Source organism: Blastomyces dermatitidis (genome assembly GCF_000003525.1).
Source record: "Blastomyces dermatitidis ER-3 genomic scaffold supercont1.5, whole genome shotgun sequence".
Classification (NCBI taxonomy): Eukaryota; Fungi; Ascomycota; class Eurotiomycetes; order Onygenales; family Ajellomycetaceae; genus Blastomyces; species Blastomyces dermatitidis.
Genome location: NW_025544778.1, coordinates 2,892,177 through 2,907,716, shown reverse-complemented (window position 1 = coordinate 2,907,716; position 15,540 = coordinate 2,892,177). Strand labels below are relative to the sequence as shown.

The 15,540-nt window shown below is 41.0% G+C and overlaps 3 protein-coding genes across 4 annotated transcripts; all 3 read right to left on the bottom strand.

Annotated features, from left to right (window-relative positions):
• Positions 1 to 5,528: 5,528 nt before the first annotated feature.
• BDCG_05224 lies at positions 5,529 to 9,130 on the bottom strand. 2 transcript variants are annotated; one of them, XM_045420886.1, is made up of 3 exons: positions 8,642 to 9,130; positions 7,670 to 8,577; positions 5,529 to 7,601 (listed from the first exon to the last, which is right to left on the bottom strand). In XM_045420886.1, exons 2-3 carry the CDS (start codon positions 7,869 to 7,871, stop codon positions 6,175 to 6,177), a joined length of 1,629 nt encoding a protein of 542 aa, XP_045276892.1. In that variant the 5' UTR covers positions 7,872 to 8,577; positions 8,642 to 9,130; the 3' UTR covers positions 5,529 to 6,174. The 2 variants fall into 2 exon arrangements, with proteins under 2 accessions (XP_045276892.1, XP_045281181.1); XM_045420887.1 differs by having other exon boundaries at positions 7,670 to 9,062.
• A 27-nt stretch (positions 9,131 to 9,157) lies between these two features.
• Positions 9,158 to 12,923, bottom strand: BDCG_05223 (transcription initiation factor TFIID/TFIIF subunit). The gene is made up of 7 exons (XM_045420885.1): positions 12,337 to 12,923; positions 12,089 to 12,129; positions 11,545 to 11,699; positions 11,279 to 11,424; positions 10,997 to 11,137; positions 10,774 to 10,894; positions 9,158 to 10,683 (listed from the first exon to the last, which is right to left on the bottom strand). Exons 1-7 carry the CDS (start codon positions 12,343 to 12,345, stop codon positions 10,595 to 10,597), a joined length of 702 nt encoding a protein of 233 aa, XP_045281180.1. The 5' UTR covers positions 12,346 to 12,923; the 3' UTR covers positions 9,158 to 10,594.
• A 29-nt stretch (positions 12,924 to 12,952) lies between these two features.
• Positions 12,953 to 15,458, bottom strand: BDCG_05221 (ran-specific GTPase-activating protein 1). Its single transcript, XM_045420884.1, has 4 exons — positions 14,871 to 15,458; positions 14,213 to 14,465; positions 13,943 to 14,071; positions 12,953 to 13,859 (listed from the first exon to the last, which is right to left on the bottom strand). The coding sequence occupies exons 1-4, from the start codon at positions 15,204 to 15,206 to the stop codon at positions 13,777 to 13,779; spliced, it is 801 nt and encodes a 266-aa protein (XP_045276891.1). The 5' UTR covers positions 15,207 to 15,458; the 3' UTR covers positions 12,953 to 13,776.
• Between the last annotated feature and the right edge of the window lie 82 nt (positions 15,459 to 15,540).

Sequence of the window (15,540 nt, the reverse complement as noted above, 5' to 3'; positions counted from 1 at the left end):
GAGGCAGTAATCTGTGAATATGTATAAATAAATCATCTATAGAAATTTGCAAATTCTAGAAACATCTGCATCTTGCAGTACATTCACAGCACTGATCAGTTCTCAATGACAGAGACTCAGCTTCTGTTCATTGAAATGTCATTCATCTTAATAATATAATCTAAGAAATCAATCTTCTGCATGTAGAATAAGCATTTTTCAGTGTTTGTATAGAGTTAATACTGTCTTAAGTGACTCAACACTTCTCAAACATGAGTATTATATTCTTTCTCTGTTTTTGAGAAGATTAGAATGTTATTTAGATATACTATACAGAAGATATCAACAAGGCTCTGCAGTGTCTCATTTATATAGATCTGAAAGATGACTGAAGTATTACAGAGATCAAAAGATAAAACAAGATATTCAAAATTACTGTACTTGATATGAAAGACTGTTTTTCAAATGTTATCTTTATTAACTCTGATTCTATGATAGATATTCTGTATATCAATCTTTGAGAACATCTTTACTTCAGATAATTAATTGATCATCTCATCAATTAACAGTAGTGAATAGTAATTCTTAACTATCATCTTATTAAGATCTCTGTAGTCTACACATAGATATAGTCTATCATTCTTCTTAAGTACAAAGAGTATAGATATCTCTGCTGAACTCTTTAATAAATATATTCAGTTCTTTGATTGTGCTTCTTCAAGATATTTGCACAGAACATTCAACTTCTTTATAGATAAGTTATAAAGAGGCTCATACAGCACTGTTGCATCATCTTCAAGACAAATCTTATATCACATCTTAATGTCAGGAAACTTCACTGCTTTTCTTTCTGAAAAGACATTTTTAAAATCTGTAAAGAGATGTTATATACATCTGTCTTCAATAACAGATACTACTGTCAATCTTGCAGTGAGAGTGATAGCTTCTTCACCTGTCTTCAAGTCTCAATCATCTGTTACATAGTATATTAACTCAATCTTTTTCTCAAGATTCTTCTGATGAAACTCTTCAGATTCCTCTATCACTGTCTCTTCATCAGTGAGACAGTACTGTTATGTCTGAGTGACTCAGTCAATGAGAGAATTGTTTTCTCTCAATTATAAAAGATCTAGAATGATGTTCTCATCTATGATATTGACTGTGTGAAGAAGCAGACTACTCTTCTTGAAGATTTCTTCAGAGTCTGTGATCACACACTTTGCTTAAATTATATTAAAATGATGGCATTTTGTTTCATCTGTAAATTTCATATAATCTGACAGATCTATCTTCTTTCAACTCTTCATCAAAGAAAAGAAATAGAATATGAAGTTAGTATTTACTCTGAAGTTAAGTAGACATCTCACTGATATCTTCTCATTTGAAGTATACATTGTGATTGTAATCTGAACTTAAAGATGTGAGAATTATCAATTCTTCATTTCTTTCTCTTCATTATCTTTCATAAATACATTTGTCAGAAGAGAAGTTGACTTTGAGAAGATATCTTCTCAGTTTCTTCTCTTCTTCAGTTTCTTGTAATCACTGATATAGTGATTATCAGTTCTGCAGTTGAAATAGAGATCTTTATCAAATCTTTTTTAATATTTCTTTGCAGTGAGTGAAGAATCAGAATACTTGAAATTCTTCTTTACTTTCTTTACACTGAAGCTGTTACAGTGCTGTTTAAATTCTGTCATTGATTACTTAGAAGAGATCTTATTAATCTTTTTCTTAAAGAATTGATTATTCAAATAGATCTGAGAAGTCAGGTTGACAAGCTTAGTATAATTAATTAATGAACTCTGATATTATAATATTATTATCTGCATCTTATAAGTCAGCTTTGTAAGATAAAGCTGTGTTTTTAATTGATTCAAATTATCAATCAGTTTCTCTCAATATTCTTCAAATCTTATATTGAAATTAGAAGAATTCTTATTATCTTATTAATATAATGAGTTGAACTGCTGCACTGCTGTGAAGTCACAGTTATAGTGATCTTCAATTTGATTCAGTAGAAAGTTCTTGAATTCTTCTCAAGTCATGATAGTATTAATATGCTCAAGCTTTCTCTTCTTGATAACTCAAGTAGTTGCAGAGATGTCTTCAAGAAGATTGATAATGTATATTACTTATATCTTGTAAGTATTATACTGACTCAGATTAAGACAGAATTTCTGTTCAAGAGTACAGATAAAGCTGTGAAATTCAGATAAAATATTTCTCTTATATCTTAATGAATCTCTGACCTTAATCTCTCTATCTTTATAATAGATGTAGATGTGTAGAAGCTGTAGCAGTGATAAAGCAGTTGAAGAGCTTATATTAAAATGTACAGTGAGTTCAGAAATCTCAGATTTCTGCTGAGATAGAGATGTACACACTCTAGAGAATGATGTAGTATTTTCTTCAGAAAGTGAGATCAGATCAGTCTTAGTGCAGATATATGAGATTATATCAGTCTGTTAAAGCTTGACTGATTCAAATGTATAATCAGATTAAGTGATTCAAATTATAATATGATAAAACTGAAGCAGTGACTAGTCAGCAGCAACATGTAAGAGTAGTTATTTAAGAAGTCATATGAGTGAGCTTGACTATCTTGCTTAAATAGTGAGCTTATAGACTACAGAGTTATTGTGAGAATATCACAGATATAATACTTAGTATACTAAGAAGATTATATAAGATACATAGTAACTATTGTATATATTTCTGTAAAAGTAAAACAAATCACTGACTTCTTTAATAAGAAGTCAGTATCTAGCTATTCTATATAGATAATGAGCAGATACTCTTCTCTCATTTCATGAGTGAGAATAACTGAAGTAATATCTCAGCAGTGTCTTATTATTAAGAAAGAGTAATCTGCTGATTTTATATAGAAGTAGAGTTCTTATATTCATTAATTAAATCTTTCTATAATATATCTGAATGATGTTATAGAGTGATTGAAAACTAGTTCAGACAGAATGAAATTATCTGTATGAAAGTGATGAGCTGTGTGAAACCGTAATAAGGTCTTGACACAGTCAGAAGCATAATACTAACAATCAGAAATCATTTCTTCTCAGATACTTTGCAAGATATTATCACTTATATAACCTGATTTTACTATTTGAGTTAGCTTATTGCTTATTTGAGGTTAGCTCATAATATAATTATTAATTCAGTGTTAAAACAGTAATGAATATAAAAAGTAGAAAACTTGACCTTACTAAGTGTATCACTTAACCTAATTATGTAAGCTGATCTTGTAAATATGACCCGTGTTACTATCTGATCTCACTTAATACATCTTTTCTTATAATTTAAAATCACTTAATTATTTATTATCAATTCTACAATCAATTCAAAATCAATTTAAAATTAATTTAATACTGAAATTATTTTTGAATTTAATAATAAAGTAAGTATTTATATAATTTACACTGAATTGATTATTAATTGATTTTCAATCAATTGTTAATTACTTAAATATATAGATTGAATTTATTTTTATTATTATAATTAATTAACAATCAATTCAGAATCAATTTAAAATCAATTTAAAATCAATTTAATACTGAAATTATTTTTAAATTTAATAATAAAGTAAGTATTTATATAATTTATACTGAATTGATTATCAATTGATTTTCAATCAATTATTAATTACTTAAATATATAGATTGAATTTATTTTTATTATTATAATTAATTAACAATCAATTCAGAATCAATTTAAAATCAATTTAAAATTAATTTAAAATTAATTGTTAAATATTTTTATCTTAATATATTTTAAAATTCTGTAAAATATCTCTTTATATTCTATATGAATTTGTCTGTTCATTTAATTGATTATGAATCAGCTAATGCTTTGAGTGAATTGAAAGATTGAGTGAATTGAAAGGTTGAAAGTCAATTACCAACTGATTATTACTGTATTGTGCGAGGTCGGGGTCATGATTATGTAACGAGGTCAAGTGGCGCACTTAGCGAGGTCAAGTTTTCTGTATACACCAATGAATATCTGGAGAAGCGTCTGAGCTTGCTGAGATAATCCGTTTCGTCCTTTTTCCCTTGTGATCAGGTGACGAGGTTTGCCCTAAGTCATGCCTTCGATCCTGCCCTTCTTCATAGGGTCATTCGACTTCAAAGCGATGCCGGTAACTAACCTACCTAATGGATTGCTGCTTTGCCAATTATTTCAGCTGCACCTGTCTCGACACCTTTGGATCCCAGTGAGATTAGTTTCCTGAGACAAGCCATTACGAAACCTTTCTCTGACACCTTGCTACATGTTGGGACGTAAGCTGGAACCCCGATTTCGGATGGGTTCTAATAATCAGTCCCCGGGTGCGGGTGATTCCAACCTTTATTTCTCTTTTAATTACTTCGGCTTCCTTTCTTCAGTTGGAATGTGAGGCAAAACCTCGCCGCAAGCTAAACCTACCTATTGTCTTGAGCGGACGCACACAGCCTCGCTGAACAGGCCGTGTTAGCACATTTGCTTGGAGGCGCGGAAGTGGTCTGATAGATCGTTTCCCCAAGCCCCGCCTCAGCTTTTTGAATCATCATTGCGCACCAAGTGCCACACTGGAAGCAGAGAGAATGCGCCAATGGGAAAATACGGCAGTCTATAGTGACAAATGTGACAAATGAGTATTTTATACTAGTGTTATAAATGAGCACACATTGATGATACTGATTGTATTAGCAATCAAGATCTTCTCATTGAAGATTGTATGAAATAATGCTCATATCAGTGGAGGGCTCTCAACCTGGAACAGTCTCTATATGCTCAGGCCAGTCTTCAGAGGAATCTATATTCAGAGGTCTCTATGCTCAGAGGTCTCTATACCCGGGGCCACTCTATACTCAGGGGCTTTATACATAGAGGCACTCTATATCTATATACCTGGGGGCCTTCATACTCAGGGCGGAAGGGGCCTCCATACACCTTGTTGATCTGTGAGGTGGAGCTCATAGTCTTAAAGCCAAGACTGACTAAACCATATGTAATAATATATTAACTATATTAGGACTAGTGTAATCGGTGCATGGCTATAAAATCAACATTCATTTGTTACATTTGTCACTATAGACTGCCGTAGGTAAGCTAGCGTCTAATTACCGGTGGTAGATTCGCGGCGACAGCGGTGCATCAGAGGGTCAACAGGAAAGTTCTATACGCTAGCTACTCATCAACCGAAGACTGCCTGCTATTCAAGAACATATCATGTTCGGTTATTCTGAATTTGCTTTCCCGTTTTGCCGTGCTCTGGAATGGATGTAACCACAGACACAGGAAGTGTGCTTCCATGTGCGTCGCAGCCAGGTGGGTGACCTGGAGATTGCCCCAGATTATAAATATATACGTGTATTTCCACACTCAATATATTCGATCCGAGGATGGAGCATTTCCCTCTTTTCGAGAGACAAAAAAAGTTGGTATCCACAACTGGCGAATATTGATGAACCGGTGTCATACTAACCTAACTATTGAAAACTTTCTTGTAGGCAGCCGTCTACGGTTATTATCCAATATTTTATCACACATGATATGAATAGACTTAAGGTTATCCCATTAAAGTATTACATATTTAAATCACATGCTGAGCGAGTTTTGTTAAAATGCAGACAAGAAATTCCCATCCTTCTTAGGAGCCATTGAAGCTACCCGAGCAAAACCAGGGAAATCACAAGGAGTTCATTAACAACTGGCCTTTGTGGCAGGGATTTATTGGACGAATCTGGCAATATTGTGGCAACCTCCAGAGAAACAAGAAAGATATGAAATGGAAACAATAAAGACAACAGGGCTTTTCAGTGACAAATTATACGTCCAGCAGTTTACTATATCGTGTTTTGGGCCGTGACAAAAAGATCAACCGGAAACACCAGTGAACAGGAAAAAGACAGAATGAGATATGCATATGTAGGGTATATTCGAGAGCTCATTCAAAAGCGCAACGACAACAGAAAAACAAAATGATATCTGAAAAGAAAAATAAAAGAAAAAATTACTATAAGAAAGTGAGTGCGCGTGTTAAGAAAATCGTCATCGTAAACCGAAATCGAGGTCATGGTATGAAATATAATGGAATAAACAGAAAACCGAATCCCAAGGACCCATGCATAAAGCGCCAAAACCAAAATTAAATATCGATACATCGAGCCGTATGGCTGCGGTTATTTGGTTGTTAAATCAACAAGCAGCCCTGACAATCGTTGGATTTGACCGCCGCCTGGCCAACGGGGACGAAGCGTTCGAATACTCCGGGGGAGCCATGCTCAGGGTAGATTCTGTTGATAACACTGTATCGCTTCGTCCCCTGCCGGGCCCTGTCGAGAGCGCCGATGAGCGCTCAGCGAAATGTACCTGTGGGGGCGCGATGCTGCGCGGTGTGAAGAATTCGTCACCGGTGTTTCTGTTTCTGCTCCTCTCCGGCGTCCCACGCGCTGCAGAAGCTTCTGCAAGGCTCTCTGTGGTGGATATCTGAACGGGTACACGGACAGCCAGTGTGGGGACGGTTAGACTGGCGCTGGGTGTGTTGTAGGAAAGAGAGATTTCGAGCGTGTAGGTGCGCGATGAGAGGCAGGAGTGGAATGTGGGGACATATGCACGTGTGGGTGGCAGGCTGATCGGTACCAGGATGGCCGCAGTGTAGTAGGTCTCCCCTGCGTATTCAGCGCTGGGGCCTACGAGGGACTCGACTGAATTTGTTGATTGGAAGGAGTCCCGGCGGTGAAGGGAGGATGCCGCAGAGGGACAGGGGGAGGTGCCGGTGTGCTTCTTCCATTTTGCGGATGCGACGCAGCGAGATGCGAGAGAAACGGTATCGGTATAGACGCCTCGGTTTAGGGCCCACATTAATGATGTATTCTTGGTAGGAATGTCGGCCCATGGTTCGGCCGAAAAGAAGGTGTTTACCTTCAGCCTAGTCCAGACCCTGCTCAGGCGGGGAGGTTGTTGGTTCTCGTCTGTAGGGTCGAATCGAAGATGCAAGGTCACCATGGTGCTGGGAGTACTCTCTGCTGATTGAGTTGCAGCTGATGCTGGGACGGGGATTGCTTTTGGTTGGCCTGCGGCCATAACGATTCGGCCGATTTTGCCCCTTAGGGCGCCTCTTTTAACGTCCTTTTCTTTGCGCATTCGGTACTCCTCGCTGTCGTCCAGAACGCTCAACGGGGGAGCCTGATCCACTGCCGGAATGACACGAACTTTCTGTCTGGTGTCCACAAGCACTTTGAGGGAAGCATCCACCGGGCTGGCTTTGAAAACTTGGGCCCTAACCGCGTACTGAATCTGCGTCATCTGGGGAGTCATATCATCGAGAAGCGTGCCCCCGTTCCCCGATATCGTTGGATCACTTAGCGACGGTGGCAAGAGGATGTGCTCCGCGTGGACTTGAGGATGATTGCATTTATGATTGCATGAATTGGGGAGCAAATGCTTAGGGACAACGAAGGTAAAGGGGAATGTATATGTTTGGCCTGCACTGATAATCCCAGCCTGGGGATATTGTTGCTCATCGATCGGCTGCACAAGGCGCAAAAACGTGTGAAATGCGGAATATCGACCAATGGCAGGACCTGACATTCCAGGTGATTCTATGACGGTTCTAGATGTGCCTGTTGAATCGCACTTAGCAATGGCCCTAAGTAGACGATTGTATGACTAGGAGAAGGTTAGGTCCTACCTTCAAAAGAAATAGAGAGATTTGTAAAGCAGACATCATAATCAGATGTGACGCTAACTTCTCCTTCGATTTTATCAAGAGTTGTATATGAGTTGATTGGGGATCCCTGCTGATTCTTGAGAGAAATTATCACCGAAGGCTTCGAGCGTAGAGAGAGGGTATCGAAATCATTTGAGCTACGGGCTGTAACTGAGGTAGCCATTGTGCTGTCTATATTTCCGTATCTAAATCCTATATCGGGCGGGTATATAAATCCCTTGAGAACGAACCAAGGGGGAAATAGGACAAGTGGGATCAGTGATGATAAACGCGTCGCCCAACAGCAGCAAGCACAGATTGAGGAACTATAAGGAGTAAAGAAGTATGATGGTAAAACTGTTTTTTTAAAGTTGACTATGAAATAATTATTTGGTACTATATGAACATGTCTTTGGGGAGGCGAGCTCTCATCTTTATAGATCCGAACTTAGTATAGAGTCACAAGAACAACACTTCTTCTCTCAATGGCATCCATGAATTACAAAAAATTTCCCGCTCGCTAATCTGCGATCCAGGTCTCCACAAAATGACACCACAGGGCGTGGGCCAGGGACAAACTATGGGGAAGGGGCTCAGACCCCCCGCTAGTTGTCAGCGAAACATTCTGTATATTATTAGCTGTCGGAGTTGAATCTGATTCTACTTTGTACAGCTGCTTTGACCCGAATGGTTTCCTGTGGCGGCAAAAACAATAAAGAGCTATTGCATAGCTGGATAAATACATGCATCCATTTTCTCTTGTCTTCTCATTTTTGTTGAAACCTCTCATTTCTACGGGCTGCATATCATATTGACATAAACGAGAAGCAGTCCATCAGACCATAAATGACCTCATCGCTCAACCGCTCATCATTATTATTAATCGCAATCTGTGAACGAAGCCGTGCTAGAGCACGGTCTTTTAAGAACGCTCGACAAAAGGGTGAGCCTAACCCGTATACAGACACCGCGTCGTCTCACAAGGGCGTGCCAACCAAGATTGTGCTCAACCCCGCCGATTTCGCAATTGGACGTGGAGCTTCGTGTTGCCGCCACCTACAAGCTTAGGACGATCTCCATGCTGAATAATTATTGAACTGCTGAAGCCTTCCTCCGTTTACGGACGGGTCGATCCGTACATGCTTCTGGGTTCCTTAAAGACAGGCAAGTTTGATTGGTTCTCGAAGTTCACCTCTTCGTATCATCCAAAACCGGCCAATCACTGTCAACTGGACCACCCGCCGAGCTTGGAGTCTGCCGTCTTAGCGGGAGCTGGGGATTGAATTAGTCATTCATGTTGATTAATCAATCTTCATGGATTCCTTGTCCTGTGAGATGACGTCAATAAATTATGATTGAACAAGCGCAATAGAAGTCATTACTTTCATAAGTTGGAAATAAAGATGTTAGCCTGGATAATTAACTAACTAGTTAACTAGTTAACTTAGTTAAGTTATTTTTGACGCTTATCTCAGCAGCTGGCCCGTGAGGCTCTTTTAAGCTTGTTTCTCCGTTGGGAGGGAGCTTAAATTCACCACCGCTCCTCGTTCGAAGTTCGTTCATGTGTTCTTGCCCACTTCCACCGCAATAAGAACACTTGGCCAGACGTTTCTGGTTATCGCGACACGTTTCCCTCTCATCTTGAACTGCGTGGGCTTCTTTTCGAGGCCATGGGACGCCCTGCCTAGAACAACACGCCCTTCTGATTTGACAAGGAACGGCGCTAGTTAATCCAATAGCGTGAGGACCCACTGCGAGCAAGCAACTCGGTGATAGTGGGACATTTTTTTCGAGGCCAGCTTAGTCGCCATGCTTAAATTTTCCTCGGGCCGAGAGCTTCATTAATTTTTTTTTGTCTCGAAATCGTCTTTCTTGCTTTAGCAAAGGGGTTTGATAAAACTCCAAATAATCGGCGAAGTGGGTTGGGGTAGGAGATATGCTTTGCTTAGCTACGTTACTGATTGGGCTGGAGCAGTGGCATCCTCCTTTCCGTTTTTTTTTTTTTTTTTTTTTTTTTTTTCCCTCCCAGGCCATGCGGTTTAGATTATTTCGTAGTAGATGTAGGTTAATCAACAAAAGTTAACATGTGTGCATGCATATTCTGAAAGAAGTTCCGAAGTAGGAGATAGACATCATCCAGGATCACTGATGCGTTTAAGCTTAAATGAGTGGGGCAGGGAGAAATCTTAACCTCCAGCTCCGTGTAACCCGACTTTCATATTATTATTATTACACGCAGCCCGCGAAAAGTAGAAACAGAGTGAATAGAATTTCATTCCTGATTCAATTGAATGTGAACCCTACACAGACCAGGGAAGAAATAATGAACATAGTCAATTCCAATTCCAAAGAGTATAGAGTACTAAACTTTGCTACATAAGGCGGCGGGCGGAAAGGGGACAAATGTATGTATGCCCTATAATTAAAAAAAAAAAAAAAAAAAAAAAAAAGGGGGGGTGGGGGGGGACATGGAAAACGTGGCAGTACAGGATATAGGAAAAGGACGGCATGTTAACTGGAGGAGAAACGAATTCAAGAGTGGTTTTCTCATCATTCCAGAAAACACCGGGGGAGCAAAATCGAAAAGTGAAAAATACAAAGTTGATGGTTGAAGTGTAAAAGACGGCAGGAGACAACTGGCGTAAGAGAGAAAATGAAAAAAAGGTTAGGGGGACAAAACAAGATTTTAGCATAATTTACATCTTAGAAACGGATATAATGAGATAGAGTTGGAAAATGCTCTTGAGACCAAATGAATCCATGCATGAATTTGATTTCATTAGTTATCCATTGAGAAAAAGAAAAAATCAGAGAAGAAAGGACAGGTCAAAGAAAAGGAAAGGGAAAAAGGCATTAGTTTAATCAGAAACAGAATCAGAGGGATGTGTCTTTTTTTCTGCCACGTGCTCATACAACTCCCTTTTCCTGTGTGAAGTCCCACAGCATCTTGATAAGGGAGTCGGGAAGGGTGTAGAGATCAACATGGAATTCGCCCTCTGTATTCAAGAGATGTCAGTATCGTGTGTATGTGTGCGCGTGAGACAAAAAGCGTAGGGGTAGATGTAAATAAAGGAAAAGGAACGCACGCTCAATATCATTTTTGGTATACGAGTCGGCGGATTTGTTATCATGGACCATCTGCACAACTTGGAGGAGGTCATCTTCACCAAGCTTCTGCAGGCCGTCTGCCAGTTTATCCATGTCGACCTGATAAATGACAGTCAGGATATTGTAAGAAAAAGGCGGATGCCGGAACATATTCATTGTTTTGAGAGGGTGGAGTGGAAACTGGAGGTACTATAAACATACATTCTTATCTATCCGCTTCTTTTTCTTCGAGCCCTCATCCTGCGTACCTCCACGCTTCGATTTGACGCCATTCTCATCGCCAGGCACAGGGCCATATTCTCGGAGAATGTTTAGAAGAGCTGGTTTGGGGTTTTTGAAGGTCTATGGCCATATTATTAGATGGATGAAAACATCATTAGTCTACCCAAATGCACAGAAGAAGTCAAATGAAACAAACCCATCAAACACAGTGAGGGAAGGTGAGATGCGGGTTGGTGCTTGGGAGTTCAGGTATAGACTCACAAGAACATGCTTTGACTCATATTTGTTCTGCTGGAAATGTAGGTCATGGTTGACAATATGTTCTTTGTCCAGAACTGTGAAACCAATCTGCATATCAAATTCACCCCAGCCTTCCTCCTCAATTTTGAAGGGTGCAGATTTGAAAGCTGTATTTTATCCATTCGAAGTTTTTTGGAATATTGTCAGCACAAATAAAAGCTGTACACACCTGCATGCAATGCATGTGCAAGATAGCGGTAAGCAGAATCAAGCCCATCAACACGTACTCTGTATCGCCCTATTCCCAAAACTCGGATGCAGCGTATAGGTGACCTTGTCAAACATCGTCGCGGGGACCTCCTCGCCATGCTCGTTCAGCAAGTAAACCTCAATCGACCATTTCCGCAGCGGCAATTCCACCTCCGACGCCGTCTCTCCTTCTCTATATGCGCAGAGAACCCGTGTAAGCATTCGCCAATTAACTATCATCCATATATATTATCCCGTGCTGTGTACAGCAGACCCTCCCACTCGCCTCCAGAAGCTCCGCGTGTATACAGTTTGCAGATAATGTTTTGCAGCGACGTGGTGTTGGACTGGATCCAACCTGACTATTCTAGCTGGAGGAAAGGAGGACTGCCATGTTCTCCTAGCCCGCGTCACGGAGCCACTCGCAAAAAAAAGCCAATACACTCGCGAGGAGCCAGAGGGGGTGCATAGCATCTAGGGCTACGCGAACAGCAATGTCGGTTGGAGAGGGGAACAGCATACTGAGGGAGAAAGGGGGGAGGAGTGTTGGAGGGGCAGAAAAGAGCGGGGGAGGGCACGAACTTGAGATTCTGCTCCGTGACGAGCTTGACTGTGCGTTTCACCTACGGATATTCGATATCCACCGAAGAAGAGAGAATAGATTAGCTGATGAGTTCTGTAAGGGGACCGCCGCCCGAGGGGGGGGGCGGGGGGCCAAGCAGAGGAGAGCGCCATCCGTTGTCGCTTTCGCAGTTCGCGCCATTCCGCACGTCTACGCGCGCCTTCTGAGAGAGATGGGGGAGATTGGGAATAGAAAAGAGCTCACTCACGTCGGGCATGTTGGTCTGCTTAATCCTCCGTTTTCCTTTCCTGCTTTGTTGTTCGCCCTCTTTGGTTCGGCCGTGTTAGGAAGATTTTGTGTGTGTAGTGTTTTCGTTGTTACTGGTCGTCAATGGGCGGTGGTTGTGGTTGGGTGGAGAGCTAAGCTTTTCGGGCTAAAAAATGGTTAAAGCTCCTGAGAAAGATGATGATATATTTACCCAACAGTGGCGGAGGAAACACAAGGTGCGGTGTTTCTGGGTTATTTTGAGTTTTCAAAGAGAAAAAATAAATATATTTAAATTGTATTTTGTAAATAATGTTGAGGTTTGTTCATTCGGTTTCCCTTTTTCATTCACGAGTTGGCTTCATGCTGCTTTGTCCCTTTCGTGGTCGCGGTTTGCGCTCCACAGCCAAATAAATGAAAGGGCTTGATTTATACAATATAAAATAAGCAGAACAACATCTACTTTGGAAATAGCAAACAGGATTCTGGAAATAGGCTAAATTCTTTTCTCTACGAGATAATAATAAGGAGCATCTTTACTCCAACACAAACCCTTTCAGAGATGACTCGCCCCTCGTTATGAAATATATAAAAAAAAAAAAAAAAAAAAAAAAAAAAAAAAAAAAAAAACCAACCGGCCGGGATGGGGCTAACCGGGAGGCATGACAGCCTTGGATGGCAAATCCATTGGGAGCCCCTTGTTCGGGTTGGGGGGGGGGGGGGGGTGGAACGGGGAATTGTGATTGAGATGCTTCGTTCTATGTACCGCAAAAATATTATTGTTCTGAACTTCTTTTCGTGCTTTCTTTTTTCTGTGTTGTCCTTTGTCCCCTCTTCCCTTCTTAAATCCCTCCTCCCATGCCGTAGTTGAGGTGAGAAAGAAGAAGCCTTGACTTTGAACCATATTTCATTTCGCCGGATGTTCCCAACTTCTATAAGTCATGAGCGTTTCAAATTTATCTCGTTTTGTATTGGCTTTTTTCGTTTCATTCTTTTTCTTTTTCTTTTTCTTTTTTTTCTTTTTTTCTTTTTTTCTTTTTTCTTTTTTGGCTTTTTTCTTTTTTTTGGGGGGGAGGGGGAGGAATATAAAAGATACTTCATCTACACCGTTGCTTCATAAGACAAACACACACCATCATCGAATGGGAAGCGGGGGAAAAGCAGTCTCGTTGACCAAAAAGGCGGAGGGGTATTGGGGCTTTTGCAAGGGGTTATAAAGGCGGGAAATGGGATTTTTCGGGGAGTCCACAAGGAGAGGGAATGGTGATGGTGATATCATGGTGATGTGGGGAGTGGGGTTTCGAATCCATACGGGGAATAGCACGTGCTGTGAAACCACTCGTCTTTCTCTCAGTGACGTGTAAATTGTTCTCGAAGATGATGATATTTATGATGATGATCAGGGTAAGAGCGTCGATATAGTCCCAGGTCGGGCTATTGAATTTTACTCGCTAGCAGCAGCAGCGGCGAAAAGCTTCTCATTCTCCTCTTGGGCCTTCTCGAAGGCCTCCTTGAAGAGGTTCGCATCTGCAGAAAATGGCGCGAGTTAGTAACTACATATATACATAGGAGGGATAGAGAGGAGGCAAGGGCTGGCGGTTAGGACTCACTTTCGCTATTAGCAAAGCGGATAGCCAATGTCTGTGCTTCGGGTTCACCCTCACTAACGTCCGCAGCGGCATTCCACACCCAGCTCCTGTCGCTACCGACATTGGGAGCCAGCTTCATATCAGGCACAACTAAAAAGAAAAATTTCACATCAGTGGAACCATTCCTACCCTCAACATCACGGAACACATCATCCAAAAAGCAAGCGTCTTCCTTTTTTTCTTTCTGTCAAAAAAAAAAAAAAAAAAAGGTAGCGGGGCCCAAACACATACTGTAATGATTCGCGCAAACTTTCAGAGTCTTATCTCTCCGCATAACCAGACGTGTCTTGTGGTTCTCCTTGTGCTTAAGAAGTCTGACATCGCCGGTTCCACGCTCTTTCCATTCTCGCGAGTCACGGTCGAATTTGAAAAGCTTCGCACGCATCTTAAAGGTCTGTTCCTCCAGCTCCTCGTTTGTCTTGATATCGACCTTCTCGGTAAGGTGCACGACAGGCTCGAAGTGGACGTCCACTTCTTCCTCATCCTACATCATAATCAGCCAAAATGAAAGGCGTCATGTCAGTTACAGAAACAACATATTTGTTCAGAAAAGTGTAAGAGAGGTTTTCCGACAGTATAAGAGTGGCGGGAAAAATAGAGAAAAAGAGACTCGGGAAAAACGCAGTGTCCATCTCAAAACAACGAGTTTTTGAGAGCAAAAAAAAAAAAAAAAAAAAAAGAAGAGGTAATTTCACAACATATCAGGAGTGAGAAATATCCATAGACAAAAAATGAAAAAAAAGTCCCTCACAAATCTAGCAAACCAGTGCGAAAAAGAAGATAAAAAGTAGGGCAAAAAAAGACAAAAGCATAACAGCACCAGAAAAAAAAAACACCAAAAAGAGAGAAGAAAATAGACCAAATAAAAACTTCACTCCCCAAAACTCACCGCAACATCCCCCTCCTTCTTCTTCGAAGACCCAGACGGCTCATCCTCACCCTCCTCGTCCTCCTCCCGTCTCTTCTCCCTCTTCGGGCCCCCGCCAAACATCGAAAACACACTATCAGACGTGGTGGTGGGGGGCTTGACGTCTGCCACCGCCTCGTCCTTCTTTACGTCCCCATCATCACCGGCAGGAGCGTCAGCGGCCTGTTCTGTGTCTGCCTTGAGTTCTTCGGTTTTCTGATCCGTCTCGGGAGCGGCGGCGGCAGCGGCCTCGTCGGTGGTTGTGGCGGTGGTGGTGGGGGTGGGGTCTTCGGGCTTTTGGTTGGTGAGGTCAGTCATGGTTGCGGTGCGCGGTGGTGGTAGTGGTATTTATATTTTCAAGGACGTTTGTTGGATTGATGGAGTGGTGGTGGTGGTGGTGGTGGTGGTGGGAGGAAAGGATGCAGTTGAAGGTTGAAGTTGTAGTAGTAGAGTAACTAACTAGTTAGTTGTAAAAGGTCGAGGTGAGGGAGTTTCCAGGCAGAGAGTGAGGGGTGAAGAGGGTCTGCGGGGCGCTGTGGTTGGCTGGTTGGGGGGCTGGGACGATCAGAGGTTATTACTTACTTTTATTACTTATTTATTATTTATTATAATTTATTTATTATTTATTATTTATTAGCCAGGTCTGCACTAG